Source organism: Scophthalmus maximus, chromosome 16 (assembly GCF_022379125.1).
Source record: "Scophthalmus maximus strain ysfricsl-2021 chromosome 16, ASM2237912v1, whole genome shotgun sequence".
In the NCBI taxonomy this organism is placed as follows: domain Eukaryota; kingdom Metazoa; phylum Chordata; class Actinopteri; order Pleuronectiformes; family Scophthalmidae; genus Scophthalmus; species Scophthalmus maximus.
Genome location: NC_061530.1, coordinates 11658327 through 11674713, shown reverse-complemented (window position 1 = coordinate 11674713; position 16387 = coordinate 11658327). Strand labels below are relative to the sequence as shown.

The following is a 16387-nucleotide window of genomic DNA, read 5'->3' as shown; positions in this document are numbered from 1 at the left end:
GAAAGTAGTCCGCTGTTTGCCCTGCACGCTGCGATTGGCCGAGACGCATTCGAGTGCACCGTGTTTCCAGTAATAACCAGGCTCACGCGGGCCTTCCGCAGTCACAGCACAACATTCACATCCACATTTTGCAGCCTGTTTGTGACACAGTAACATTTTTCCTGCCTCCAGTCGGATAGTTGATGACGTGGAGAAGGACTTTAAACAGTGGCACGCTAACATTTATCCCCTCTTTCATATGCTCGAATGCTGAAAGATGTTAGGGCCTGTTAGGCTTTTCCCTCCCTTATTCTATTATTTGGAGAGCGTATCTGCCAGGCAACACGTGCACTGCATTTGTTCGCCAGCAGATGGCAGTCTGGATTTTTATGGCTATGATAAAAAGAGGAGGGATCATTGGGAGATGAGACTGAGATGCTTGATACATATATATTTCATGTTTTACACTGTAGATCTGATCAGGGTCTTCTAACTGGCATAATCACGTAGTTATCTCTATATTAGATGATGTATTTGATATGTTAAAAGAGGTGAACAGGCATTAACCGGTCAGCCTTTGCTAAATGTGTATGTGATCCCTTTTGCTTACAGGTAGTAATAATAAAGCACACAATCCAGAGACTAAAAAAGAAATTAATCTTTGTGTATATACCATGGCATTTTTTGCAGCAACGACACTCAACTACTCTGCAACATTTTTTACAATTTGAATTGTGTAATAATGATGGAAAATTATATGTTTAAGCTTTGAGGGTCCATAAATATCAATGAACTCGACATCATAAGAATGATCTCATGGCTTAGAGAATAGGACAAATGCATGTGCAAAAGTAAATGTAAAATATCTCAAGACGTCAGTGGGTGATCTTCTCTCATTTTCACTTAAATATATTTGATAATTATGAAATATGATGCAGTACATATCTTCATTGCTTTGATTTGCTTTTTTGCTGAGTTTATACTAAAGAAAACTTAAGTCCGTATTTGGATATATACTCACAATATATTTGTCGATGTATAATGAAAACCTTTGACCGTATGGTTACAACTACACAATCTGGTCAGGTTGAAACAAATGTGTGTTCTGCTAAGGATTACCATCCATCACTAATGCTTCCCTTCATCTGCTTTTATTTTATCTTTAAAAGCTTCTGAATTCCAGATTCTATTAGTAACATCTTTTCTAATGGCATGCTCGATGCTAATTCAAGGGTTTATTGGTAAAACAAATACCTCAACTCTGAGCTCAACCTCCTAAGCCGACAAAGCAATATAAAACAAAAAGTCACGCTCCCCAGTCTCTTTTCAGGAAAAAGCCCTCTGCCTGCTCCCCTGCAGTGAGCATTTTAGATGCATTATGAGGCCTTTGTAATGCATAATGGTCGAGTCAAAGGGCCTCCCATCTCCATATTCATTAAAAGGGCAATAAGACAAAAGACAGGAATGAAGGAATTTTAGGAATACTTAAATTACATAGTTTGATAAACATAAATGGGACAAAATACTAGAGACAAAAAATGGGAAAAGACAAAAAGAAAAGTCTTCATTATTAAACTTATTGCAATGAATAGTACACTGCTTTCTTGAGTAATCTCTTGCATGTATGATCATTTTCTTTATCAGATTCATTGACTTCTTACTCCCCCTCAAGCTCCTCACACACCGTCCGTGTCATGCTTCCTCCCTCCTTCCCTGGACTGTGCCTCTCTCCGTCTCTGTGACCAGTCTATAACCACACTCTCGCAGCACAACACCTCCACCAACTCCAGCTCGGCTCCATCAGATATGCCAGATTCCGACGAGGCCGCGCCAGCGCCATGCCAGATTATCAAAACCAAGGTTGACAAATGGTGAGTTCTGGCATGAATGAAGTACAAGTGTAGATGCTGAAAAATGTTATTCCTAAAAATGTCAATACATTCATGATTCTAAAACATTTTTTTTCTCTAACCAATGTGTCTTTGCTGAGTGTAATTGCCTGTACTGGGTGTCTTTGTATAACTAATTTCCCCTTAAGGACTATTCCTTAACTGCGTTTGGGTTCTGTTAAATATTTGTCACCTTCTATTACATTCTTTGGTCCTTTCTCAGTCATCACTTATTGAGGTCTATGTATTCATATTAACTTCTTATCTGGTCTCATCTTGTAAGCCCATGGGGAGATCATTAAATCAAATTGGAGTTAATGTAGAATTCTTTCCCCCATCTTTAAGTAAATCCCCTCTACATCAAGTGTAAAGACATTTACAGAGGGCCCTTCTACTAACATGAATGTCTTGAGGAGCATAAATAGACCTGAGGTTTAAAATAGGCTTTTACATGTATGACCTATTGCAGAGGAATGGCCCGTTCCAGGCTGTTCACGTTACACGCACCCGAGAAGTGACAGATATTTGGTGTGTGTCCACGTGCAGCGGTGATTAGTGTTGTACTGGAGCCGCAGTAGAGATTACTCACTCGTGTTCTTCAGCAAATGCAGATAAAAGCAGCTGTGGAGATTTGAGTTGAAATACATTGCGTTCTGGCTTCACTGTAATAATCCCTTTCCATGCACATGCAGACTAAATTTAGAGATATTCCTTATGTGGAACAGGTGGTGTAACATCTTAACGTCTTCACATTAAAATCAAGTGATTTGCACACTTTTACACTGAAATCATGTTCATATACCAAAGAGGATACGATTGCTGTGAATGTTTTATAAATCTTGCTTTGTGTTTCAGTTTCAGAGAGAAGAGACCGGAGGACTGTAGAGATCTGATAGTTGCCTTCCAGGTCTGCATAAAAACCCTGTCGGAGGGATCATAGTACATAAGGAAATACATATTATTCAAATGTAAGTTCACACAAACTATTATTGCTGTCTTTCCCCCTATAAATAGTAAAAAAATCAGCTTTAAAACTTAAGTACTGCGATCTAGTACAGATAATCATTGCTTGCAAACCAGAATATCAGCAATCCCTCAAAGCTACAAATCAGTGCTAATCCGGCAGTCACTGACAGAAAGACAGACAGACAGACAGACAGACAGACAGACAGACAGACAGACAGGTAATCACAAAGACATGATGTCAGATCTAATTCAATTTGGTTTGAAATGGTACACACACATTTTGGGGGGATTTTTCAGTTTAAAATCTTCTTTTTTTTCTGGATAATTTGTCACAAATGTCACTAGCAGCATTTCATTACAGTGATTTTACCAAAAACTGTAGAAAATTAGGTCGTAATTTGAAATAAATGGATTTTGTGAAGAATTATTTGAGCTTTTGTACTAGTTCCATAATTCAAACCCCACATGGCTCTATTCCATATTGTATTTTACATAATGCTGTAGAAACTGTAGAGTATAATGTGAATATAGCTTTGATGCCACATTGTATTATATTGTATCACATTGTATATTCATGATTTGAATCCTGTAATTGTCTTACATAACATTTTTGATTTTTTGTTTTTTTTCAATCTCAGCTTCAAATTCCTCTATTCTCTCATCTACCCTCTCCTCACTTATTGTAATGGACCCAAAAGTGAGGGGGGGGGGGGGGGACTCCAGACACTATATGCTTCTCTGAATGTGAATTTTCCTTTCATAAATTATGTAATTCCATTAAGCATTATTTTATAAAAACTGATTATTGATGCACTCTATTTTATTATGCACAAAATACTCAATGCAATAAAAAGTACCACACACACAATATACTTTCAAAAAAATATTCTGCAATTTAATGATTTGTTTGATCTACTGTTTGTTGGAACCTCTCTGCCTTACATTCATCTGGAGTAGATGCTCTTAATGGAATTACGAAGATCTTGTTAATCTCTGCTTAATCCTCACATTAGTACCTGCACCAAGCGGTCTAATGTCAATTTCACAGTCTGAGCTCTGGAAACGAATGTGGGAATGCACAAAGATTAGACTGGAGCAAGGAGCTTGAAAAGTTTTTCTTCTTGAGCCGTCTGTTCTCAGTATAAATGGGCGGTGACAAGGTGTGTGCTATAGAACAACCACCTGTGTAATTCTGGAGCGCAGACTGATCCTGGTGTCCTATGTTTTCATCCCCCAGCTTTCCTTGCTGGACTCCCATGTTCCCCTCAGTCGTATGTTTTAAACACCAGTGAGAAACAAACACACAAAGCATGATTTATCAGTTTATTAGGTTTTTTTTTACTCTCATAAGGTAAGAGGATAATTTTTTTCCTACAAGGTGTCATTCACAACACTGATGAACCATTTTTCATTGCACTGAAAAATCTTGATCTCAAAAGACCATCAGAACAAACCAGAAAAAAAAAAATCTGTTCTATTTCTGCTCCACTGCTGCAGACAAATCCTTCTGGCTGCGTGCGAATCAACCAGCAAGGCGCAGATGACGGTAGGCTTTGGGGAATTATCCACCCACACATAACATTTCAAATTGAGATTTTAGAGATTTTCCAAGGCACTTTACAGATGATTCATTCAAATGCCCTACTCTTAAATAAATAAAAAAAACTGTCATCTCTGTGTTATCCGTTTGAAATAGTACCCAACAACACTTGTCAGTCTCCCCTTCCTCTCCAGATAGGGAGGTGTGCTGGGTCAGCCTTAATGGAACGGTACTGGGGTAACCTGGGCAGCTACTGTAAATGGAATTTAGCCCTCAATAATTATATTATTTGCAGGTACTGTCCTAAAGTACCATTTTACAATACCTGAACTTTACTTGAATGTTTTTGTTTCATGCTAACACGTACTAACCACTATATTTCTTTTTAAGGGTCACTGCATTGATTTGACGGCTGGTAAAAATATTTTTTTGAAACTTGAGATTTTACATACAATACAAAACATATGGTCGTCTAATCAAGTATGATACATTCTCATAGATTAAACTGCTCAAAAAAGAGTACATTTACATTTTTTAAAAATTACATTTTATTTGTAATGCACTTTACATTTGAAACAAAGTGCAACATCGTTCCTGCACAGTCATAATAGTAATCTTTTAAAAGCATTTTGTGACAATACTGTTGTCTTTTATTTTTGATAGTTTGCCATTCATCTTCTATACTTCTACTTGATCCAAAACAATTTTGAATGCAGGACGTTTACTTGTCAACCCCTCATTGCGCACAATGGTCCCTTTCAGAGTGTCACGTCATGTATTGTATTATTGTTTCACTATAATAGATGCAATAATCAATACATCAGTGTTTTCACATTGCATGTGGTTGAGTTGGAGCCGTGTTAATTCCATTAGGCCTCCATATTCCCGAGTGGTTTAATCTGCTACGGGGCATCACACATGTATTATATGTAATGAATGAACTTGAAAGAAGAAGTATTTTTGCTTGAGTAGAGTATACGGATGTATTAGTTAATTTCAACCGCTGGTGATCAGGTATTTTTTTCACATTAGGGTATTACGATCTACGGGAGAACACAAACGCATCCTGTGGCCGTGGGACGGCGAGGGGCCGGAGCCTCAGCATCCTCCTCTGCCCTCTGGCGATGTTTACAAATGTCTCTCATGATGACAGTGAGGGAGGCGTCCGCAGAGGCCCCCGGGGGCCCCCGGCCGAGGTGGATGCAGAGACAAGCGTATTTCGAGGAAGACGACCGGGAGGAGGGAGGGAGGAGGGAGAGGATGGAGAGGGAGGAGAGGGAGTAGGACCCGGATGCTGATGCGAGTGAGACGAAGGAAGGAAGAGGAGAGGGAAAATATCGATTTACGGCAAGAAAAACGCGAAGCGAGTGTAACAGAGGAGGGGGGCCCTTACCCTGCGTGAACTAGTATCACAAGCGAGGAGGGGGACAGAAGCCCTCGATAGCACCGCTGATCTGCAGATTCTCTGTCTTCTTTTTCTCTCTTCTTTTCTTCCGCCTGTGTGTCGGCCGGCGAGGGAGGAGGACACGCCAACGGAGAGCGAGGGAGGAGAAGATGCTGCGAGCCGCCGCACTCGCGGGGATGTAGAGAGGGGCCGACGGAGCGGGGGAGAGAGAGAGACAGGGAGGGGGGGGGGAGGAGGACTACGCCGCGCCGAAGATGGTTGTTTTGCGGGCAATGCGCGCTCCACCTCGACGCATCGTGAGCATGTGGCGGCCGGCCGAGGAATCCCACCGTGTGGCGACGCCCGCCGACCTCGGCAGCTGTCGGCTCTTTTGACAGGCGGCCGTTGGTCGGAGGAGGCGCCGAGGCTAAACCCGAGCTAGCCCCGCCGCGGCCGGGCTGACACACACACACACACACACACACACACGCGTAGCATGTCGCCCATTTCACCTGTGAAATAGGCCCCGACGGAGAGGACACCCCCATCGACGGGCAGCCCCCCCCCCCCCCCCCCTCGCCCCCCGCCCCGGTGCCCGGCGCCCGGCGTCCACTCGACCCGTCCGCCGGATGACATTCAGTCTTCGCCCGTTTGGAGGCTGCGCTGCTCTTCGACCGTCGTACGTCGCTGGCGTCCCCCACGCAGGAAGGTGCGAGTTGCGCGACCGGGCTCGTGTGCAGGAGCAGAACCACCATGTCGTGCTTCTCGTCGGGGCAGTGGTCGCTCGTTCACGCGTAGAGCAGCCCCGGGAGCCGCGCGTCATCCCTCGGCTGCAGCGGACCAGCACACTAGCTGCTGGTGTTGTTTTTGTGTTGAATCTCAGCGTTGTACTGTGCTCCAGAATACTACTACTACTACTAATAATAATAATAAAGAAAGGGGGGCATCTATTTAGCCACGTTTCATAACCGTGTTCGATGTGAAGAAATGCTCATCCATCATCCAGATGTTGTTGACTCAGCACCGCGGCTCCATCCCCGACACGTTCAGCCAGTAAGCTCCCAGGAGCAGTGTGGCCACTGAGAGTGGAGCTAGACGTGGGTTGCTTTCCTCTTCTTCTTCTTCTTCCTCTTCTTCCTCTTCCTCTTCTTCTAAGTTGAGCACCATCTCCTGTCCCGCAATAACTTCCGTGGAAGCCGTGGGACAAATCGAAGTAATTGCAATAATCATTGTGATCGGCCGCCAGCGAGAGCAGCATGAGTAAGGAACTGTCCCTGAGTCAGTCAGCTCAGTATGTTGGGCCCTACCGACTGGAGAAAACGCTGGGGAAGGGACAGACAGGTGAGCACGACGCGCTGTCCTTTTTGGAAAGGAGAGCCAACTTTAAGGACTACTGGGTGACCGAATGTGCCTCTTTCTATGTTCCGCGCCTGTCTCTCCTCATAGTTTTTCCCCTCTCTGGTTGTTTCTTTCAGGACTGGTCAAGCTGGGGGTCCATTGTATTACAGGTCAAAAGGTCGCCATCAAAATAGTCAACAGAGAAAAGCTGTCCGAGTCGGTCCTGATGAAGGTACAGTAGGACACCGGCCGCGCCGACAATAACGATGCTAATTTTGTGTGTGGCGAGGCGCGTGGCGCCGCACACACAAGCTGCTGCTGCTTATTTTCTATATTTAACCTGTGTATTAATTAACCTCAGTCCCTGTTGCTTCGACAATGACACAGAGCGACCTTTGTGCTCTGCTTTGGTATCTTCACCTCTTTCTCCCTCTCCCCCCTCTTCCTGTCTGTCTCTTCCCTCTAACCAGGTTGAGAGGGAGATTGCCATTCTGAAACTGATTGAGCATCCGCATGTGTTGAAGCTGCATGATGTTTACGAGAATAACAAATACCTGTGAGTTCTGTCTGCACTCAAGCGAGCCTCAGAAATGGGGTCACTGCCGTTTGCATGCCTTTTTTCTCTCTCTCCTGCCGAATACTGAACTTTGGAGCGGGGACGGGTATAAATATTACTGTAGGAACTATATTCACCTGCTCTCATCACTGTTATTCTCACGTTTGCCCTCCTGTCACACAATTATTCCAACGAAGGATTTTTGATCTTTCTTGAGAAAAAATATTTACCCAAAAATGTTTGAACGCTGTTACAAAACAGCCGCTGGAGTAGATGAGCAAGCAGGCCGACAGCGAATACATGAAAAAATAGATGAATTACGATCACAACATTGCGATCCCAGAATCCAACATCCTGACTTGATAACAGTTATAGAAGAGTGATTGTTTTACTCGTTTTATTACATTTTGTCCTCCTGTCTCCGAGAGATGAACGTTTCAGCTCACACTGTTGTCCCACGCTGACGTCGACAGGTACCTGGTGTTGGAGCATGTGTCGGGGGGAGAGCTGTTTGACTACCTGGTGAAGAAGGGCCGGCTGACTCCGAAAGAGGCCCGGAAGTTCTTCAGGCAGATCATCTCTGCTTTGGATTTCTGCCACAGTCATTCCATCTGGTTGGTTTTGTTGGGATAAAGCGGTGGTTCCTAAATTGTGATCTGGGTCACATGTAGGCTGATTGTTTGGGTTCCTCTGGTTGGTCTGAAAAAATGTATTATTTTGCTTGACCATTGTCTCTTTAGATGATAAATGAGCAATGCCAGTGTCATAATAAGTCACATGTTCCTGCTGCCTTTACTCAGTAAAATTAGAAATATATCTTCCATAGACCACTCCTCTTTAGTACTGACCTGTTTGTAGACACTCTACATTTTCATTTACATGTTACTTTTTGTGACAAGAAATGAATGAGCGGAAAAATTTGCCAATATTGAAGCCACATTTTTATCAAAACCCATGCAGTCGCACTCAAGCTGAGACACGTCATTTCTGTGTTTTTTTGTTTTTTTTACGCAGTCACAGAGACCTGAAACCAGAGAATTTGCTCCTTGATGAAAAGAACAACATCCGTATCGCTGACTTTGGCATGGCCTCCCTGCAGGTGGGAGACAGTCTGTTAGAGACCAGCTGTGGGTGCGTACCAACTCTGTCTCTATGTGTGTGTTCATTAAAATTGTGCGCACACTTGGAAACAGGGTCATATTTTGTGTTTCAGAAAAACCTGCTCATATTAAAAATAATATACTCGTAGTATTATTTAGTTAAGATTTTTCTCTCTCATTTCAGATCACCACATTATGCGTGTCCTGAAGTTATACGGGTAAGAGTCCTGCTCTTCTCTTCGCACAGTTGCCTCCTCAAATTCTGGCTTTTAATAAAAATAAGCAAAAGTTGTTTGTGAATTATTCATATAGGGACAAATGCAGCGCTACGAAGCTACACAAGCGTCACAAATTGTTTCAAAATCAGGAAAAATAATCTCTTAATGGAAATATTGAGTTTGGCACAGGTGTTGTTTTTAAGATAACTTATCTTTAATAAGAGGGTATACAAAAAAAAGATAATCCTGTTCTATCAATGAATATGTGGTTTCATTTTTTTTTGGGAGGGGGGCTTAGATGGACTAAGTGCTGGATTAATATGGATTACAGTGTTTCTTTTGATGGTGATTTCCTTTCAAAGACTTTGATAAGCCTGAAATCAGTGGAATTGAAACGATTAATGCTCATTTGTGTGTCAGTGGTGAATTGATGGATTCTGTGTTTGGCAGGGGGAGAAATATGATGGGCGGAGAGCAGATGTGTGGAGCTGTGGGGTCATCCTGTTTGCTCTATTGGTGGCAAGTCTTTTACTCCTTTCACGACACGTGTGTCTGCAACTCTCAACTTTCCTCCCTCCTTTTGTCAAGCTTATTTTCGTCACGTCCGTTTTCCCCTCCTTTCTCCCACAGGGTGCCCTGCCTTTTGACCATGACAATTTACGCCAGCTCCTGGAGAAGGTGAAGAGCGGAGTGTTCCACATGCCACACTTCATCCCGCCGGACTGTCAGTCTCTGCTCAAGGGCATGATTGAGGTCAACCCTGAAAAGAGGCTCACGGTACGAGACTGTGCTCATATGCAGCAGGTTTTGATGGAAACTTTATACTTGGAATTAATACATATGGCGACTGTATCCAGAGATTTATACCTGCGTTAAACTGTTCACCTCTACTTCCATTCTGTTGAAATGCTTTTGCACATTGTAGCTAGATCTGCACACAAGCCTTTTAACCATAATACCTGACTGTTTGATTTTTTAATATCCAAATCAAAAAGATGCATGTCAGTGTTCATGACCACAGCATTGAATTTATAGCAGGTTCAGAAACATTTGTCCAGTGCACATAGTGATGCATGGTTTTCTGTTACACCCCAAAAATAACAAAGTTGTTATTTGTCATATACAATGTTCAGATCATAACTGACGAGACTGACTTTTATTTTATTATAAAAAATCTGGAGGGAACTGTTTACGCGACATGGCTGTCTGCGGCCATCTGGCTCTTAACAGGCTGTAGAAACTAATGGCACCATCTGCCCTGTCACCCCTTACAGCTAGAGGCCATCCAGAAACACGCCTGGTATCAGTGAGTATATGGTCACCTTTACTTACTTTGCTGTTGAGTGAAATGTTGGATCCTATTTAATCATACATTCTATATCTTTGTCATCATGTGTAATGTTTGCCTGTGTGTGTGTGTGTGTGGCTCTCAGGGGTGGTCGCAACGAGCCGTGTCCCGAGCAGCCCCCTCCCAGGCGAGTGTGTGTGAGGCGGATCTCGTCCCTGACTGAGCTGGACCCAGATGTGTTAGACAGCATGCACTCGCTGGGCTGTTTCCGAGACCGAGTAAAGCTCACACGGGATTTACAGTGTGAAGAGTAAGGGTTTTTTTTTTCTTCAAACTGTAAACATGACTGTGTTGTACACTGAGTGACTTGAATTATCGAAAAACATTAATGCAATAAACACAACTCACTTTTTTTGTGGTTGAGGTTATATTATATTATATAATATAAAATGTTTGTTAGTAGTTTTTGTCTTTCTAATTTAACATGTCAAATTGTAAAACATAAAAACATCTAATATACAGCACCAGTGTCAATAATAATTTAAATTTCTTAAATTCTTCAACAGCAACATAATTTCCGGGCTGTTATATTGATAAGAAGAGTTTAATTCTGGTTTAACTGAGTAACCAGAATGAAAGTGTTAAATGTGATTTTTATCGACTCCGTCTGGACAGACATTTGGAGTGCTGTCTGAGATCAGAGAAGTGATATGGTTTCCTCTATGTTTTAAAACAAGCTGATTTGAAGCCACGGGGTTAAAGCATGCAAGATGATGGATAGACAGCTGTTGTGTCCACATTTAGGGTCTAGAATCTCTAGACCTCTGAATATGTCCTGCCTTAAAATTTGATCTAGACTCACAAATATCAAACTAACTGTGTAGCTTTAAAGGAAAAAGAAAAAAAATAAGTTAGGTCTATCACAAGGAACTGATATTAAGGGCATCAAAATAAATATACACTAATGTGTTTGCTTTTTTCCCCTCAGAGAAAACCAGGAGAAGATGATATATTACCTACTGCTGGACAGGAAAGAGCGTTACCCTAGCTATGAGGATGAGGACCTGCCGCCGCGCAATGACGTAGGTCAGTCATTAGGGGGCAGCAGGGATCCACACAAGGCAGGGAGCTGCTTTTCACAGCATCAATCACTGAGAAGCAAATGTACCAGTCTGGGAGACTGCTGCCATACATGGGTACTCATTACCTCTTCCAATGAATTTTAGATTAATTGACATAAAAAAAAATATTAAAAAAAAAATGGAAATAAAGTTTATGATTAAATATTTTGCACTGGTTGCCATTTGCTCAAGAATCAGTAACTGTGTTCTCCAAAAGTAATAAGCCTACTTGTGGACTCTATTGGCAAAAGGCCTCACTAGTTTTGTTTTGTCTGTGAAAATAAAGTTAAATGTCACAACCATGTGTTATATTTTATCAACAATAAGTCTTTTGTCTTTTGCAACATTCAAATCATGGGACCAAACTTGGTGAGGGCAGCCATTCTGCCAGTGCGAAAAAAAAAGCTACATTTATCACAGTCGCAGATGGCACGGCACAGCGAGGGAAAGGCCTGTTCAAAAGTCCCTTTCAACAATTTCATCATACTTTTCTTACACATGTCGTACTACCAGGAAGCGAAAGGCCTCATACCAAATGTGATTTATATTTTGAGAAACATTTAAATAATACCACTGCGATGGCAACGAAACAAACCATCTTTATTCCTTTATGGCAGTTACACAACACATCATATAATAGTTTGAGCTATACACTGCTAGAAGTGATGTTGGTGTATCCGGTTACAACTTTACGGTGGTGCCCTTCAGCAGACCCTCCTCGAAAGCGTGTCGACTCTCCGATGCTGACGCGCCACGGCCGCTGCCGCCCCGAGAGGAAAAGCCTGGAGGTGCTGAGCGTTACTGAACAGGGGTCTCCCACCCCGCCTCGCAGGGCCCTGGATACAGCTGCACACAGCCAGAGGTACAGTATATTATGCTAAAACATGTACACAGTACATACCAAGAATCCATTCAGTCCCAGGCAGCTGAGACAATTATACTGTTGTGTGCCAGTGTCTTGACCTCTGGTCTCTTTCGTCAGGTCTCGCTCAGTGAGTGGGGCCTCCACTGGTCTCTCCTCCAGCCCTCTCAGCAGTCCCAGGGTAAGGGCCTGTTGGCCAACTCTTACCAAACTGTACACACTGCTGCAGCTGCTGCTGCTGAATTGATTACCTTCACTGTCCTTGAACACAATACAGGCATGCTTTATAAAAACATTGATTTTCTAAGATTAATTTGTGTTTTTTAAATTCCTCCTGTGCCATAGTAGTCCTCAGCTTGTGTGCTGCAGTGTTTGCATTTTTTCTTCTGAGCAGCAGAGCCAACGTGGTTAGCATTTCCTAATGTGGTGGGTTAGGAAAAGAGCCCGGCAGATTTATCGGTTGGCCTATAACATAGGCCGATATGATTCTTTCACAGAGATATCCTTATCAGCTTTCGTGTTTGCTGATATGCGCCGATATGAAGACTTTTATTTTACTGAATAAAAAATGCAGACAAGATGTGCATTTATATTTTGTTTACGTTTAAAAAAAGTTAATCTATTCTATAGCTTTGGTTGGGTTTGTGTTTTCTTTTAAATCATAGTTATTTTTATGAAGTTTATGGCTTAACAGTAACATATATAGCCTTGATTACATTTCTTCGTCATAAGGGTTTGAAAACAACATATTAGGAATCATTGCCAATTATTTTATTTATATCTACATATTTTTATATATATATCAGCCTATTTATCTGTATCTGAAATGTAGTCCTCTCTATGAGCATTGGCCCACAAAAATCCATATCGGTCAATACCATTTAATTGACATAGAATTGGACCCTAAATACTTGATACTAAACATTGTTGATTTTCAAGTATGAAATACATATGCTGTGTGTAACTATTGCGGCCGCAACCACTGCTTCTAAAAATTGTAACCACACTCCCGGAGGTTTGCGTCACATTTTTCTTCTGTCTTCATGTCACTTCTTCTCGTCACCATGCATGAACTAGCTGTTTGCACCTCAAGAAAGAGGACGCAGAACATTTAAATTAGATCAATGATTTTAGTTTATGGGATTAAATGATACATTACATTTATTAGATATTAAAAATGTCCGTAGGTGGTGAAATGTCAGCATGCACAGTAACTCCTTCACTGCCACTGTCCTCTATCACCACATTCTTAACCATGTCACTAAACCCTCATTCACATAAGATAAACAGTAAATGGCACATGGGAAAGACAAAAACAAAAGCTTTTATTGATGCATTCTTTTGTCATGAAGCATGATATTCATTTCCATCCTTTCTCCATGTTCCATCCCTTCTCTTTCTTGTTTTCCATCTCTACCACCCAACCCCACCCCACAAACCCACTCCCCAGTCCTATCAGAGCCCCATCTTCACTTTCAGCCAATCAGACGTCACCTCTGCCACCGCCACCCCCCTCACAAAGGAGCCCAAACAGGGAAGCGCCACTACTCGCCCAGCACGGGCTCATGACAAGCCCAAAGCTCCCCTCAACCCAAAGACCCAGACCCTGCCCACCAAGGGACCCGCTGACCGACCCCATCTGCAGCCCATCAAATCCCTGCCTCTGCACAACCCATCCTCCCGTTCACCTTCTCCTTCTCCGCTCCTGTCACCCTTCCCCCGTTTCTTCTTCCCTTCGTCCTCTGTCCTTAAGTCAGTGACTAAGAGCTTCTACCCAAACTCTGCCCACTCTGTGCCGCAGGTCACTCCCCAGGGCTCTCCGCTGCCCACACCCTTGGGCACCCCTGTCCACCACCCTCACCACCCCTCCTCCACCCCGCCCTCCTCTTCCTCGTCCTCATCCTCCTCGCGGGCGGAGGGAGGGGGAGGGGTGGGCTCACTATCGCTGACCCCGCCCTCCAGCCCCGGAGGGGGAAGCGGCATGGCAGCCAGTAGCTCTGCCCACTGGAGGACTCGCCTCAATTCTTTCAAGAACAACCTGCTGGGCTCACCACGTTTCCATCGCCGTAAACTGCAAGGTGAGTTCTGTGTGTTCAGCTGAACATTATGTGGGAGTTATGTAGTGTTTTCACTGTGCATGAATGGAACAGTAAGAGTCCTCAGTAAGTCATCAGTTTCCAAACGTTTCCAAACGTTTCATTTTCAGCCTACTACTATTACTACGATAACAGTCATGGATTGTCTCGATTGTTGTTTTTTTCCAGCGAAAGGACTAATATTGTACACCAACTCTGATTGTAATAACAATTTGTCTCTTTTAGTTCCTACATCAGAAGACATGTCCAGTCTAACACCAGAATCTAGCCCTGAGTAAGTCACAGTCCTTAAGATAAATCATGGCGTCACTTGTCTTTCTCATGGATGTTTTCTTTGTATCCGAGTATTTGCTCACACTGTATATTTTTGGTCCGGCTGCCAGGCTGGCTAAGAAGTCGTGGTTTGGAAACTTCATCGGCCTAGAGAAAGAGGAGCAGATCTTTGTTGTCATCAGAGACAAACCTCTGAGTTCTGTCAAAGCCGACATTGTGCACGCCTTCCTGTCCGTGAGTATCCGATGTGGCTCGTCTTTCACGCCTCGCACCATCTAAGCTTGTTTGTAGAAAGCATGGCTCTCACTTGCAAACCTGTAAGGTGTTCACACTCACTTCATTTCTCTCATTATTTCAGTTTTCTCTTTATTTCAATCTTGCTCACTCGTGGCACGTTAATGTATCACGTTGCTTTCACCAATGGCTCACTCTGTCTCTCTTCTCCTCACCCTCGCCCTTTGTCTCCCTATACTCACGTTGGCCCCCGTACCTCTCCCGCCTCGTAAGTCTGTCGGTCTCTCTGCTTCTTCTCTGTCTCCCCACCACACAGATCCCGTCACTCAGTCACAGCGTCCTCTCCCAGACCAGCTTCAGGGCCGAGTACAAGTCCTCCGGCGGCCCCTCCGTCTTCCAGAAACCCGTCAAGTTCCAGGTGGACATTGCCTTCTCAGAGGGCGAGAGGGAGCGGGACAGGGAGAGGACGGAGAGGGAGGGCAGGAGGGAGACAGGAATCTACAGCGTGACGTTCACCCTCATATCAGGCAAGTTGACGTTTAGGGTTAGGCCTAATCACTTTCTGGCAGAGAGTTATATGAGAGTTATATAAGGCTGTGTTTTGTGTAGACACTGGGTAATGATGCATCTGAGAAGTCTGGCCTATTTTACAAAATTAGAAAAAGGTGTGTGTCAAAAAAATATCCTTAAACACAGTAAAAGTAGGTCTGAAAATAGATATGTTTTGGATTTGGCACTGAAACTTGGGTATCATGACGGCACAATTATCATTCGCGACTGTTGTATGTGTGTGCCTTGGATGATCTCCAGGTCCAAGTCGCAGGTTCAGAAGAGTGGTGGAAACGATTCAAGCTCAGCTTCTCAGCTCTCATGATCAACCAATGGTGCAAGCCCTATCTGGTAAGACAAGATTTTTCACCTTGTTTAGATACATACAGGAGCCCTTTTTTGCATATTTGCAAATGAACACTAGTAGGAATCTGATTGATGGACTAACTGATGCATGGTGTGTGTGTGTGTGTGTGTGTGTCTGCAGTGTGTCTTAGCTTCCTGCCTGAGAATGTTTACAGAGTTGAGAGCTTTTGTTTGGAATTCTCGACTGATACGCATTTTCAAAATGTTCAATATCTATTGCAAGCATTTGCTGTGTCACAGGGTGTGTGTCTGTGTGTGTGTCACAGTACTCTAGGTCGATCCCTGACGTCCATCGCTGCGTCAAAACCATATGACCCGATAGTCATAAGCCTGTGCAGCCTTGTCAGGGCAGGATCTTTTTCGCAATGCATCAATTAGTCAATCTAGGTCAGAGGCTAAAAAGAAAAAAACAGATGAAGAATACATAGGATCTTGACATTTTTACTACAACACTACTTTCTTTTAGTTTAATATTCTCAACCACATTAAAGCTATTATTCTCTCCCTGAGCTTGAAACTTATTTTAGTATTTATAAGAGTATGGTGCTGTTTTCATCAGTCTCTGTCCAAAACCAATTTGCAACCTCATGAATGTTCAGTTTTAAAGCAGTGGTTTGTGTGTAATCAG

At 43.1% G+C, this 16387-nt stretch overlaps 1 protein-coding gene and 2 long non-coding RNA genes across 9 annotated transcripts in view; 2 read left to right on the top strand and 1 right to left on the bottom strand.

The window, feature by feature from the left end:
- Positions 1-119: 119 nt before the first annotated feature.
- LOC124849428 lies at positions 120-4783 on the top strand. Of its 2 annotated transcripts, none has more exons than XR_007029849.1 (3): positions 120-1850; positions 2724-2836; positions 4332-4783. It is a non-coding gene; the product is annotated as an uncharacterized LOC124849428 (long non-coding RNA). The 2 variants fall into 2 exon arrangements; XR_007029848.1 differs by lacking the exon at positions 4332-4783 and adding an exon at positions 3473-4281.
- A 127-nt stretch (positions 4784-4910) lies between these two features.
- The window catches only part of brsk1a (BR serine/threonine kinase 1a), a 14254-nt gene continuing 2777 nt past the window's right edge, over positions 4911-16387 (top strand). Inside the window, exons 1-18 of one of the 6 annotated variants that reach the window (XM_047327752.1) lie at positions 4911-7099; positions 7234-7328; positions 7567-7652; positions 8126-8266; positions 8667-8783; positions 8937-8970; positions 9421-9489; positions 9601-9747; positions 10245-10276; positions 10404-10568; positions 11247-11344; positions 12088-12241; positions 12362-12422; positions 13692-14319; positions 14563-14611; positions 14721-14844; positions 15118-15371; positions 15655-15744. In XM_047327752.1, the coding sequence (XP_047183708.1) occupies positions 7015-7099; positions 7234-7328; positions 7567-7652; positions 8126-8266; positions 8667-8783; positions 8937-8970; positions 9421-9489; positions 9601-9747; positions 10245-10276; positions 10404-10568; positions 11247-11344; positions 12088-12241; positions 12362-12422; positions 13692-14319; positions 14563-14611; positions 14721-14844; positions 15118-15371; positions 15655-15718 (2403 nt within the window). In that variant the 5' untranslated portion in view covers positions 4911-7014 and the 3' untranslated portion in view covers positions 15719-15744. The remainder of the gene's footprint in view (positions 7100-7233; positions 7329-7566; positions 7653-8125; positions 8267-8666; positions 8784-8936; positions 8971-9420; positions 9490-9600; positions 9748-10244; positions 10277-10403; positions 10569-11246; positions 11345-12087; positions 12242-12361; positions 12423-13691; positions 14320-14562; positions 14612-14720; positions 14845-15117; positions 15372-15654; positions 15745-16387) is intronic. The other 5 variants (XM_047327751.1, XM_047327750.1, XM_047327754.1 and 2 more) reach the window with 5 other exon arrangements.
- Positions 11959-16387, bottom strand: part of LOC118287973 — an 8389-nt gene continuing 3960 nt past the window's right edge. The window contains exons 3-4 of the long non-coding RNA XR_004785778.2: positions 15087-16154; positions 11959-12225 (exon numbers count right to left, since the gene is read on the bottom strand). This is a non-coding gene — a long non-coding RNA (uncharacterized LOC118287973). The remainder of the gene's footprint in view (positions 12226-15086; positions 16155-16387) is intronic.